At 44.6% G+C, this 13575-nt stretch overlaps 1 protein-coding gene across 1 annotated transcript in view; it reads right to left on the bottom strand.

Moving 5' to 3' along the window:
• Positions 1–11872, bottom strand: part of Slc44a5 (solute carrier family 44 member 5) — a 132002-nt gene extending 120130 nt beyond the window's left edge. The window contains exons 1-2 of the mRNA XM_017803341.1: positions 11826–11872; positions 6631–6924 (exon numbers count right to left, since the gene is read on the bottom strand). Of these exons, the coding sequence (XP_017658830.1) occupies positions 6631–6924; positions 11826–11872 (341 nt within the window). The remainder of the gene's footprint in view (positions 1–6630; positions 6925–11825) is intronic.
• Between the last annotated feature and the right edge of the window lie 1703 nt (positions 11873–13575).

Below are 13575 nucleotides of genomic sequence, written 5' to 3'. Positions count from 1 at the left end.
TGCTGCTGGGAAAGCTGCCCCTGGATGTCAGGCTTCTGATTTATAGAGGTTTGGGGGCTGGTCGAGTGATAAACAGCCAGCTTCTGTGGCTTGTCCACAGCAAAACTCTGGCATTGAACACATGCCTCCTGAGGGAGTGAACAGACTCTCACTGAACATACGCTCACACCTTCCAAAGCATATAGATGCCACATCCTTTTTTTTCTCAAAGCTGCTCAGCCAAAGGGAAAGTCCAACCCTCATAACGAGAGACTGCCACCACTTCTTTAGAAGCTGAAACCATCACAAAATTCCTATCTGTACATATTTGTCAACATGTTTTATTTGCATGACGGCTCATCTTCATGGCTAACTTGAATTACCCAGGAGACACAAGGGAAAGTCCAACCCTCATAACGAGAGACTGCCACCACTTCTTTAGAAGCTGAAACCATCACAAAATTCCTATCTGTACATATTTGTCAACATGTTTTATTTGCATGACGGCTCATCTTCATGGCTAACTTGAATTACCCAGGAGACACAGCTCTGGGAGTGTCTGTGAGGGTTTCCAGAGAAGTTGAGCTCAGAAGGGAGGACCCCCCTGAACGTGAGGGGCTCCATCTCACAGGCTGTGTCCCAGACTGAACAAAAAGGGGGAAGCTGAGCAGCTGCATTCATGTTCCCATGTTCTGGACCTGTGAGCATCCGGTCACTTCACACTCCCTCAGCCTTCTCTGCCATGATGGGCTGTGTATCTTCAACGCCATGACCCCAAACGAATCTTTTTAAAGTCGCTTTTGTCCAGTATTTTACCATAGCAACGAGAAAGCAATCTACAAGTTGATTTGACTATACCACAGTCATTCCTAGTAACACACATGTGCGTGCACACCTGTACACACATGTGCCCCCACACATACAAACATGCATGGGAGGGAGAAAGAGAGACAGAGACAGAGAGAGACAGACAGAGACAGAAATCCTGAAACTAGGTATTTTAAGAAAAACTAAATTTAAAGACTTTACATTTATTAATTCGTGTATGTGGGCACTGCGCCGGCCTGGCTGTGGAGGTCAGAAGAGAACTTGCAGGAGTTGGCTCTCTCCGTCCAGCATGAAGCTTCCAGAGATTGAATCTGTGTATCATGCTTGGTGGCCTTATCTGCTGAACCATCTTGCAAACCCTCAAATCTAATATTTTTTAAAACTCTATTGACTGGAGATTATTAACTATAGTCCTGTATAATCTCCTTCAGATGGACACTAAGTAGTATACCCATTAAGAATGCTAGACTGCACAAGAAAAGGGACGAAACAATTAAAACTAGAAATAGTATCTCACAGCACACAGCAGCCCTGTGGTTGGTTCCTGAGCCAGTGTGCGGCATCCTTCAGTGACTGGAGACTTGCTTTGTGTCCTCTTCCTGATCCTCACCCTTAGCTGATAGACAAAGCTTCCTTCTGTCACAAGCTCATGGCACTTAGGACACCTGATTATCTTGAGACTTTGTCTTATTACTTACAAAATAAAGTCCCTGGCATACTGCTTTGCCTCACTGGCCAGAGCCACATCACGTGGTCGTCACTACTGATGGTTAGAATAGTGAAGCGTTTGGCTTTTCAGCCTCAACATCAGAGCAGGCAATAGAGAAGGGATCTTGGAAGGGATGCTGAGAAAGACAAGTCCCGGAATGTCCCAGAGATCCGAGAGACAGAGTTTAAACAACCATTATGGGAGCTGAGGAGACAGCTTAGCAGGTAAGGTATCTGCCACACAAGCATAAGGAACTGAGTTTGAATCCCCAGCATCCATAAAGCCAGGTATGCGGGACACACACCTGTAATACCAGCACTGAGGACAGAAACTGGAGAATCACTAGAGTTCTCTGGACAACTAGTCTAGCCAAATCAGTGAGCTCCAGGTTCAGTGAAAGACCCTGTCTCAAAAAATAAGGCAGAGAGCTGGGCATGATGGCACATGCCTTTAATCCCAGCACTCAGGAGGCAGAGGCAAGTGGATCTGTGAGTTCAAGGCCAGCCTGGTCTATATAGCAAGTTCCAGGCCAGCCAAGGCTACACAGTGAGACTCTGTTTCAAAAAAAAAAAGAGTGATCAAGGAAGACACCTAACATTAATGTCTGGCTTCCACATAAGCATATACAAGTGCGCACATACACACGCACACACACACACACACGCATATACCCTCATATACACATGCACTTACACATAAACCATTACTAAATAAAAGACCTCCCTAACAATTTCAAGTCGACCCAAATGTAATATGCAAAGATTATATTATTTTCTCTATTTTTAAATACTCAATGTATTTATGATTAAGGCTAATGTAGAAAAACTGAACATCATATATTCTTATAGAATTCAAAGTAAGTCAAACTGTGATTCATTTCCAGCAAAGCATATTTCAGAGCTGATATAAAAGCAGCAAAACAGCAAGCTGTTGGCACTTATCCCTGAATAATTTTATATTTCAAATTCAATTGTTTATACAGTTCTTGACACTCATGTTCAAGGGAATGGAATTTGAAATTTAAATAAAGTCCTTGCAAATATATACTATTGCAGTTGTATAAGCTGTGTATTAAGATGCAAACACTCATTTTTTAATTATTAGACACAAAATGTATCACAAGCTGTACAGTAAGTCCCTTGCATTTTGGTATGAGACACTCAGCATAGCAACTGAGCAGTAACTCTGGGCGTCATTAAGACATTTTATGCCTAATTCTGTCCAAGAATGGTCCCAGTTCTTGTGCATAGAGCAGTGCCTTCAACACACACGGGCCTCAGAGCCCATCACCGTGCTTCCCCGGCACGCTGAGGGATTGGGGGGTGGGGCGGACCAGACGGAGGTCCTTGGGGCTTCATTAAAAAGTCCCTAGCAGATGTTTTCAATGGTTGTTTGAAACATACCTGCTGTTTGCTACTCTGGTGAGATGCATGTGTGCCCTGCACGCAGAGCAGGACGGGAGCGTGGTTAGCCTAGACGACTGGGGAGGAGGGTGCAAAAAGGGGAAAAAATGCAGTCCTCACGCTTTTATTTTTGAAAATTGCGTAGATGGGTCTTGTCCTTGCATGATTTCTGTCTGTCCCAGCCCCGTCCAACCTCTTCCAGGTCCCCCTCACTCCCTTTTAATTTCTCATTCTCTTCATTGATTGCTATTGTTACCGATACGTGCACTGAGCTCATTTAGTGGTGCTCTTGTGTCCCTGTGCTTAGGGCTGCTCACTTGAGGCAGTCCTAGCTCTGAGTTTTTTTGTTTTTTATTTTTTGTCTTTTTGAGACAGGGTCTTCCTATTACCCCAGCTGACCTGAAACTCACTGTGTAGACCAGGCTGGCCTCAAACACACAGAGATCTACCTGCTTCTTCCTCCTAAGTGCTGGGATTAAAGACATGTACCACCATGCCCAGCTAATCCTAGCTCTTAAAGGCTGCAATTTCATGATTGAAAAGACATGAAGACAAGAGATTATCATACAAATAACATTTGAAAGCACAGAGGAAAAACCAAGTATTTTAGGTCAGAAGAGTTGAGACAGCAGAAAAGAGCTTGGCATGAGTTAGAGGGTGTGAGTCACTGATTACAGATGGATTAATGTTCTCCATTATGCACGGTTTTAACTGGGGAAGAGGAGGAGCCCATTCCAGGCAAAGGGAAATGTAAGAACAGAGCTGTGAAATTAAGCTTGGGTGTTGGGGATGGACAGAGGCCTGGCTGGCTGGAGTTCTTATTAGATAGAACTGATGGGCCAGCTTAATATCATGAACCATATAGAATTCAACTTGTTCTCTCATTCACCTGGTGAGAGTTTGGTCCCTACACTGAATCGTGTTCTATCATAGATGTGATAGACGAACACACAGGAAACCAGACAACGTGGACTTACAGAGCTCTCAGATGAGTGTGGGAAGGTCAATAAATAAAATGATGGCCAATTGTATGATAAAAGTTATGGGAAAAATAAACATGAGTCTACAAAAGAGAATAATGTTCTGTGTGTAGCACATTTGTGAGAAAGAGTTCTCTGAAGAGACAGTGTGTGTGTTGGGGGGACAACAGGGAGGCTGTGCTTTTGGCAGGAAAACAAGAGCAAAGACTAAGGGCAGGTATGGCCAGGGTGTGAACAAGCGAAGCGAAGAAAAACAGAGGCAGAGAGAAGCTGACACTTAGGGGTTGTCAGTGTGACTCTGTCAACTGGGGAATCCTCGGGGGTCTATATTTCAAGTGTTAAAGGACTTAATGGTTCATGACTCACTTGGACATACACCCTGTGGCTCACAACAGCAACCCTGTGGAGCTGGCTCAAGAGCTATTACAAACACGTTTTATAAATTAAGTCACTCTCCTGTCTGCAGTTTCAGCCCATTTTCTACTGAAGTTCTTGAAGAGAGAGATGCTCTGATAATGGGTGTATGTACACCAGTTGCATGGATGCAGAATGAGTAGAGATGAAGCCCGGGGTATGGAAAGGTGAGACCTGGGGGCTGAGAGCCAGACTGCACCAGAGCAGGAGGAGAGACTGCGGCCTGGGCTCCATTCCACCAGCCTCGCCAGGCTCTGGTCCCTATCTCCTTTACTGGACTGGCAGGACCGTGTGAGGAAGAGTGGAATTCCACAGGGAGCGTTTACAGCTCTACAAAGACGCCTTGTGGCTGAATGGATGGGAAGAAACTTCTCTGGGAGACTTTTTAACACAGAGGGGACGGTCACTCACAAGTCCGAGTGGCGGCTCTTGTTTCCGTCTCCCTGCAGCTTTCCGGAGCTCTGTTCACTCTGTTTTTCATTACATCAAATTGATAAAGTCTGTTTTCTCTGAACTTTTGGATATCAAAGAGCACATTTCTCCGTGTTCTGCTGTGAATGTGGTCGGCTGGCCTCTGTTTGCTGCCGAGAGCAGAAAGTGCTATTCTTGTTGGATTCAGTCCCCAAGGACCTTGAATGATCAGGCTGTAGACTGCCTATCATCAGCAACACAGGCGAAAACTTCCTGAATGGTTTTATTTCGAACACTTGTCACCAAATATAAGCAGGCAAAGGCTCAAGGCTTGGTAAAGGGCGGGGAGGGAGAGGGGAAAGCGACAGACAGTGGAGAAGAGACGAGGAAGGAATGAACCGCAGAGACATGAAGGGAAAGAAGCAGAAAGTCACCCGGTTCCTGCTTAAAATCCAAAGCATTAGAGACCAAGGAGGACTCAGGCGACAGAGAACTCAGAGGAACAGGATCAAGAGAAATACAGAAAGCAACTAAGGATGGCCCAAGAGAAGGAAAACGGGAGCTGGGAGCTGGCTGGATCAGTACGTCCTCGCTGCACGGGGACCTGAGTTTGGAGCCCCAGAACCCATGCAAAAAAGCTGGGCGTAGTGGCCCGTGCCTGCAGGCCCAGGGCTGGGGAGGCGGACGGGAAGGTCCCGAGGGCTCGGTGGCTGGCCAGTCTACCTGAAGCTTTAGCTCTGGCTCCAGTGAGAAAGCCTGTCAAAAGATAAGATGAGTCCAACAGAGAAGGACATCCATGTCTGCCTCTGGTCTCTACATGCGTACTTGCACACATTCAATGACACACACATGAACACACAAGAGAGAGAAAATCAATAGTAACCACATGAGCACAGAAGCTTCCTGACACGAACTTGGTGTGGAAAAAACAACGTAGACAACATCTACTCACACAGCAGTATTTTATGAGAAAAGGAGCTGCTGAAGTGGAAGTGGGTGATGCCAACTTGCCTTGAATTTACTTAAACAATCTTTTACTCTATAGTTTAAAGGACCCCAAGCGTCAAATAATAAGGTTGTACACTAAAGCAAAGTTCAGGGACATCTGGTCTTTGTAGCTACTATCCCCTTCCTTAAAAGTTTATTTATTTACATTTATTTATTTAGTGCATGTGTGTGATTGTGTGTATGCAATCATGTGTGCATGTGTGTGCATGGCAGAGGTCCACTTTGGGTGTCTTTCTCTATCGCTCCCTGTCTTTCCTCTTCTGTGAGACAGGCTCTCTCACTGAACCTGGAACTTGGCATTTCAGACAAGCTGGCTGGCCATCAGGCCCTGGGATCTACCCGTCTCTGCCTCCCCAGTGCTGGGATTATCTGGCATTTTATGTGGGTACTGAGTATTGAACTCAGGCCCACATTTGTGTGCCAAGCATTTTACCCACTGAGCCATCTCCTTGGCCCTGCCTAAAACATTTACGGTTAATTCCTTTCATTACAATTTCCAGCCACCAAAAAGCCACTGAAACAACCAGACCAGATATTTCTCTCTCTCTTCAATTACTTCTTTGTAGAATTAACTCACTTCATGTCTATACAACCTGGACCCAGAGGATGCCAGTTAGAACTTCTCTAATTCATGTTGCTTAGCAGGGCGAGAGGAATCACACCAGCAATGTCTTTCGAGTTTTGATGCAAAAATCTTGCTAATTCAATAGCAGTTCATTACTTAGCACTGGAAGACTGATTTTCACCCTTGCTTTGTATTTCAGTTACTGGATAGCCATGTGTGTGGAAGGGTGAGCCATCTGCAGGTATCCACCTACACTGGGGTTGCAGGGTTGCAGAGGCAATAATAACATCTGAGGTCCTGCCAAAGACTCCAGAAAGCCACAGTGGAACACACCAGGCATAGAAAGGGCTGAAGCTGACCACAACTAACGTAAAGATTTGGCATGGTAACTGGGACTTGTAAGGCTTTCTTCTCAGAAGATTCAACACTGAGTAACTCGTCCCTTCCTGGTTTTCGATCATTGTTTTCGCTGCAGTCCTCGGCTTGGAGAGCTGTCCATCACCTTTGGTTTGAATGTTGGCTAGCTCATCAGTGGAGCGCAGTTCACATTCCGGGAGCATGCCCAGAACCAAGCCTCTGTTTTCGTGTTTACGCTGCGGTGTAAGCTGTCCTCTCGTTGTGGTTGTGCTGCAGGCAAAGTGGAAGATTCTCAGAATCTACTTGCCTCTGAGGCTGGGGTTTCTCCTTAAGGGAAAGATTCGTCTTGAAAATCGCCACCTGGGAGTTTTGGTTCTGTCTGATGCCGGCTCCTGGAAGGTTTCTTCACACCCCCTTACCTTAGTCCCCAGCAAAACCTTATTCTTTCCTCCACAACACAGAGGTGGGTGAGGGGAGATGGTGCCACCTCTGCTGACCTGCAGAGCTCCTCATAGGAAGAGGCGAGCTGTGGCTGGCAAGATGGCTCAATGGGTCACAGCACTTGCAAGCAAGCCTGATGACCCGAGCTTGGTCCCCAGAACCCACATGGTGGAAGGAGAGAACCAACTCTGAAAGTTGTCTTCTGACCAGCACGTGCACACACATACACACAAATCTAATAATAAATGTTTAAACAGAGGAGGCTGGAGAAACAGCTCAGTGGTTACAAGCACTGACTGCTCTTGGAGAGGACCTGGATTTGGTTACCAGAATCTACACAGCAGCTAAAAATATCCATAATTTTAGTTCTAGGGGTTCTGAACCCACTTCTGGCCTCTGTGGGCACTGAATGCACATGGTGCACTTACATACATTTGAACAAAATACTCAAACACATAAAAAACAATTTTTTAAAAAAAATTAAAAAAGAAAGAGGCTGGGTGTGGTGGCACACATCTTTAATCACAACACTCAAGAGGCAGAGGAAGGTGGATATTTGTGTGTTTGAGAACAACCTGGTCTATATAGTGAGTTCCAGGAGAGTTGGGACTATATAGTTGTATAGCAAACAGCCTGTTTCCTCCGAGGGGTAGGGTCTGCTGAGGAGAATTGACTATGGAGAGCTAGCCACGGGAGGAGAGGTGTTCTGCGCCATCTTGGGACGGAAGCCATGAGCCGCCAGGAACGTGCTGTGGGCACGGAGAAAAAGATGGCCCCGGCATCTCACCCATGTGGACACAAGAGGGGCCATTTACCAACCTGGAACTAGACTGCAGGCCCAAGATGCATGGGGAAAAGTTAACCGAGACTGTGGGCGGGCGAGGAAGCGATGTGGAAGGGCAGCTGAACCCAGCCGTGCAGAGTGGGGTGCCCCCTGGGGTGTGTTTCTTTGTAAGTCCCCCCATTTACCCCCTCCCTACTCAAGGGCATAAACCATAATAAATTCATATAAAAATATGTTATATGGTTTTTCTGATTACACAAGACACCCCGAGAGAACTCTGACGACAATAATGAGACCTTATCTCAAAGGAAGGGAAGGGGAGAGGAGAGGAGGGGAGGGGAGGGGAGGGGAGGAAAAGAAGTGAGATAAGTCCATGTTTGTGTGTTTAGAAAAACACAAAGAGAAGACTAGAGAGATAGCTCAGTAGTTAAGAGCACTGGCTGTTCTTGGAGTGGATCTGGGTTTGATCCCCAGCACCCACATGGTGGCTAACAACCATCTGTAACTCTAGTTCCAGAGGATCCAATGCCCTTTTCTGACCTCCTTGGGCACTGCATGACATGGGTGCACTTACACACATGCAGACAGTACACTCATGCACATAAAATAAAAATAATAAATAAAATATTTTTTATTCACTAAATAATCACATAATTAGAAGAGCATTTCATTACAACAGCATTGACATATTCAATAACAATTTCCAGAGCTAAGATGCATCTCAGAATTGGCTATAAATTTTTAGGTTTACAGTTTAATTAATACAGTTATATGATATTAAACTCAGTATAAACCCTGTAAGACATAAAATTGAATGAGGTTTTAACCTTTAAAAAAGATCTCCATTTCATTATTAATATATACTGTTTCATACAGAAAATCTCATTTTAAATGCAACTAACACTTAGATGTTTGCACATGCATCTCTAATCTTTATATAACTGATTATTAATCACTAGTCACAGTTGGTTACTTTCTGAGATCCTTGGCACCTGAGCATGGATATAAAGTCATCAGGTAGATTTCAATGGTAATGTGTTTCACATCTACTAATTAACATGAACCAAATGTTTATGCTTCTTCCTCAAATATAACTCATTTTTAATTGATTTTTTGTGTATTTCATACAGAACATCCCAAACAATCTTATTCATCTATATAACCACATCCCAAGTGACACCTCCCATAGCCCCTCGCCCCCCAGAGCCCATATACTCTGTCATCCCTGTTACTGTCCACTGTATTGTCAGTGCCCCCAGCCATTCCCCAGTGCTTATCCATCCACTGAGTCTACTCATCCTATCTAGAGTTCCTTGTTTTAGGAAGATCAGCTCTTCCTCGTCTAACAGCAATCAGTTGCCAATATTCCTTTAGATAAGATTGGGGTCTGCTGTTCATTTTCCCAGTTCTATGCTGGATTACTGTCTGGGAGTCTCTTGGGCCACCCTGGCCAACAACTCAAAGGAAGGTATCTTCTGCCTGGCATTGTTGCTTGTTATGTAGCCTTTAGCTATATACATGGACTCTTAAAGAATTATACTGATCCCTTTAATTTGGGGGAATGCTTTCCTTTTGGGTGTTTAAGACCATGCAGTTGGCCCAGATTAACCAATTTACTTTTACTTTCAAGGTCATTTGAGGATCTGTTCCTCAGGGATCACATGGGCTTAGGAGGAGCCCCTGGCTCCTTTCCTCTACCAGTTCCATCTATGTGAAGATAAGCCAAAGGTCCTGCTTGACCATGGTTGGCTTCGCTTGGAAGCACGGAGGAAATGATTCCTCTGTGTTGACCCTCCTCTTTGTAGGAGGGTCAACTGGTTCAAGTCCATCTGGTGGGGTCTCCATGGACTCCTTGTTGAAGAGGACAGGTGACTCACCGCAGTTACAAACATTTTGAGATATGTTCCATAGTCCCCTGGAATTTAGTCAACCTTGGAGGGCAAGGAGCAAAAATTGTCCTTTAAGTCCCTCTGACCAAATTAGTATAGGCCTCAAAGTATGGCTCTTAAACATCCATGAAGTTATTTTTTTAATATTTTTTTATAAAAAGAAAGATGCAAAGAGAAGCATAAGGCCAGAACCTCAGCATGAATTGCCCTATAAATTATTGGAGCTTTTGTATCGCCATCCATGTGCAGAAGTCTTAAAAGACATGCCTTACTGTCCAAAGAGTTTGTACCAAATCTATAAAAATATTCTGTTTTCCTAACATTCAAGGCCTGAACTATCTCAGTGGCATTCATGCAGGTTACTGCACTGTATTCTACTTCCCACACACCTCCAAACATGAGCATTCCAGGAAGCCATTCTTAATGAAACTTCATCCTTGGAGCCATCCACCATCTGATCTTAGACAAGCTCTCACACACAGCCTCTGTTCATTGCTTTGATTCTTCCTCAATCTTTCTTCACGGGCAGCTGTTTGTTTGCTTGTCTCCAGGTTGGCTTAATGCCAGAGCCCTATCGTGATCCACCTTACCACCTTCCTACTCCACCTGCTGATCCAAGATGAAATCACCTATGGTTTTCAAGGCCTTAGTCCTGAGCAGCTCTTGGCTTTCTCTAGAGAACCAGATGCTTATTTTTCAGTTCGAACATCTGTCTTCCGCCATTCTTCAGCCCTCTCACTCTGCACATCTAGATGACTGACGTGTCCTATTGCTTTACCTCCCAGAATGTTCTTTCTCCTCCCTATCTCATTACCCCTGACCCAAAACTTCATCATCTCTTGACTGGACTGCCACCACAGCTTTCAAACACCTCCTGCGGTTTCTGACCCTCTTGACCAAGTTCATCAGATGCAGAACTTGACATAGAAGCTCATTGGTCAAAACCTTTCAAGATTTTGAATTGCCTACAAAATAAAAATCAAACTTCTCAGTGAGGCTCTTCTTAGGCTGCTCAAAATTATTTCTATCCTCTGTCTCACATGTAACCTGTACCCTCTCAAATTGTAGTAGCCTTGGATTTTACTAAACCATATAAATTTGCTGGTACTTAAGCGGTTTTGTCCTAAGAAAGCTTTTCTCTGTCTTTCACCCTGAAATACACACACAGACACACACACACAATCTGTCAAAACTTTAAGACCAAGCATAAATGTTCTGTCCTCTCTACAACAATCATTGGCCTCAGTAAGTTAAAAGGCAGGTTCTCTTTGGGCTTCTAATTTCTGCACATCACAGCATCTTAGTTATTTATATATGTTTGTGTCTATCAATAAAGTATGGGGATGCCTAGAGCAGAAGAGAATTAATTACCTCCATATCATTACTTCTAGCTGTCTAGCTAGTACTTAATAAGCATTTGTTAAATGAATGAATGAATGAGCAAAGGATCTCCCTGGATCTTTTACAAATGAGCTGATAAAAAATTTTGATCCCAAAAGGAAGGAAAGAGATGGAGAGATGGTTCGGTGGTTCAGATCTCTGGCTGCTCTTGCAGAGGACCCAGGTTCAGTTCCCAGCACCCACATGGCGGCTAACAACCATCTGTAACTCCAGATCCAGGTGATCTAACACCATTTTCTGGCCTCTGTGGGCACTGTATTACACATATGCACTTACCTGAATGTAGGCAAAACACTCATACACATAAAATAATATAATATTAAAAATGTAAAAGCAGGCGAGCTTGCTGATTCATTAGACTGTAGAGTGCCTCTTCACTCCTCTCTATCAGCTTTTCCCCTTTTCCTGGATGTATTCATCCTTCCCAGACAGATCTAATGCAGCCATGAAGGAATGACCACACGCTGCTGGGCACGTGACGGCAGTGAGCCCTGTGTACATGTACAGCCCTGATCAAAGCAGATGTGTAAGATACCACTGGCAACATCCCAGACAGCAGCAGGCAGACACAGACAGCAGTGGAAGGCCACTAATTCCTGCACAATCCTCAGACCTTTCCTGGTAACATTCTTTTCAGTAAGCACCAATGAACTTACCACACCAACAGTGCCTGAGAGACCTTGCAAAACACAAAGGCTTTCATCGCAGAGCCTCTTTCTCTTGAAAGTTGCAGCCCCCGCTCATAAATTTGTGGAGTTCATGATTAAGAACAGTCCAAGAGAAATGGTCCAAGTGCGTTTTAAAGTGGAAACCACATATGACGAGAATGACAGATGCCAGACTATCACAGATTTCACGTGTGATTTTAGATCAAGAGACTCCTTGTGCCACAATTCTTCAGTCGTCTCTGATACCCAGAGAGGAGCAAAGGAGCCTGACTTGTCCAGGTATAAGTGGGATCTGTGGGAGACTCAGGACAGAACACAGCAGGTCTCGGGCTTGGGAAAAACTTAAGCCAGAACTAGGAAACAGACTTCATCCCAACCATACCTCTCTCTCCCCAAGACATCAGAGGAAAGGTACCAGGAACCAAAGTGAAACTCTGTTTGCAGTACTGGAGACCCAACCTAGGGCCTTACACATACTAGGCAAGCAATCTTCTGGTGCGCTATCACCCCAGCCTCTTTTCACTTTGTATTTTGAGACAAAGTCTCATTAGGTTGCCAGACTGGCCTTGAACTTTCTGTAGCCCAGGCAGATCCTGAACTTGCAATCCTCTGGACTCAACCTCCCTGACAGCTGGCATGGCCCAAGCCCCAAACACAATGTTCTCATAACTCATATTGCTAGTTTACTGAAATTCATAGAACTGGTTCTACAATTAAAAGCAGTACATTTCTTAGATGGGTTTAATTACTTATTGTCAATGAATGGTCATGGAATTTCACAAAACTCCCTTTCCACTGGGCATGGCAGCACACACCTATAATCCCAGTACCTGGGAAGCAGGGGCAGGCAGATCTCTTTGAGATTGAGGCTAGCCTGGTCTACATAGTGAGTTCTAGCTCTGTCTCAAACACGAAACAAACAAAATAAAACCAAAACCAAAATACCTCCCTTTCCACTCACAGTCAAGGGGAGATGTGCTGATCGTTTTAAAATGCCACCTTGGGCAGCTGCAAGAAACATAGGCTGGATGGTTTAAGAACACACAGGGGCTGAGGAGATGGATCCTTAGGTCAAGTACTTGCCTTGCAAACACAAGGACTTCAGTTCAATCCCCAGAAACCAAGTTGAAAAAAGAAAGTTGGGTATGGTGGTACACACTTGTAATCACAGTACCACGGAAGGCAGAGACCAGTAGATCCCTGGGGCTGGTTAGTCAGCCAGCTTAGCTGAATCAAAAGCTCCGGGACAGTAAGAGACTATGTCTGTCTCAAAAAACAAACAAACAAAAAAAAAAAACCCAAAAACAAAGTGGACAGCGCCTGAGGAATGACACCCAAGACTGATCCTGGGCCTCCGTGTGCATGTACACAGGCGTGCACGCACACAGACACATGCACACACACACACACATACACATACACTCACACAAAATGTTGGCAGTCACTTAAATCTGCTCTGTAAATTAAACTAAAATCCACATTTAACCACTTTTCTTTGGTGAGAATATCTGATTATAGGCAAACTGATCTGGTGTTTTTTAACCCAAAGTACAGATCACTTAAGTCATGTGAAAATGTAGTTCTAAGACATTACAGCTGGGTTTTGGATAGTGAAGTGAGGTCTCATGCCCTTGACTCTCAGGATAAACAGAACCCCAGGAAGTATAAGAACATGGCACTCATGTCAGGGGAGGCCACTTTGTCCCAGGCTTTCAGTGCACAGGCCTCACGCTAGGCT

Source organism: Nannospalax galili, unplaced genomic scaffold (assembly GCF_000622305.1).
Source record: "Nannospalax galili isolate Female #2095 unplaced genomic scaffold, S.galili_v1.0 scaffold387, whole genome shotgun sequence".
NCBI classification, from domain to species: domain Eukaryota; kingdom Metazoa; phylum Chordata; class Mammalia; order Rodentia; family Spalacidae; genus Nannospalax; species Nannospalax galili.
This window is presented reverse-complemented; position numbering and strand designations above follow the sequence as displayed.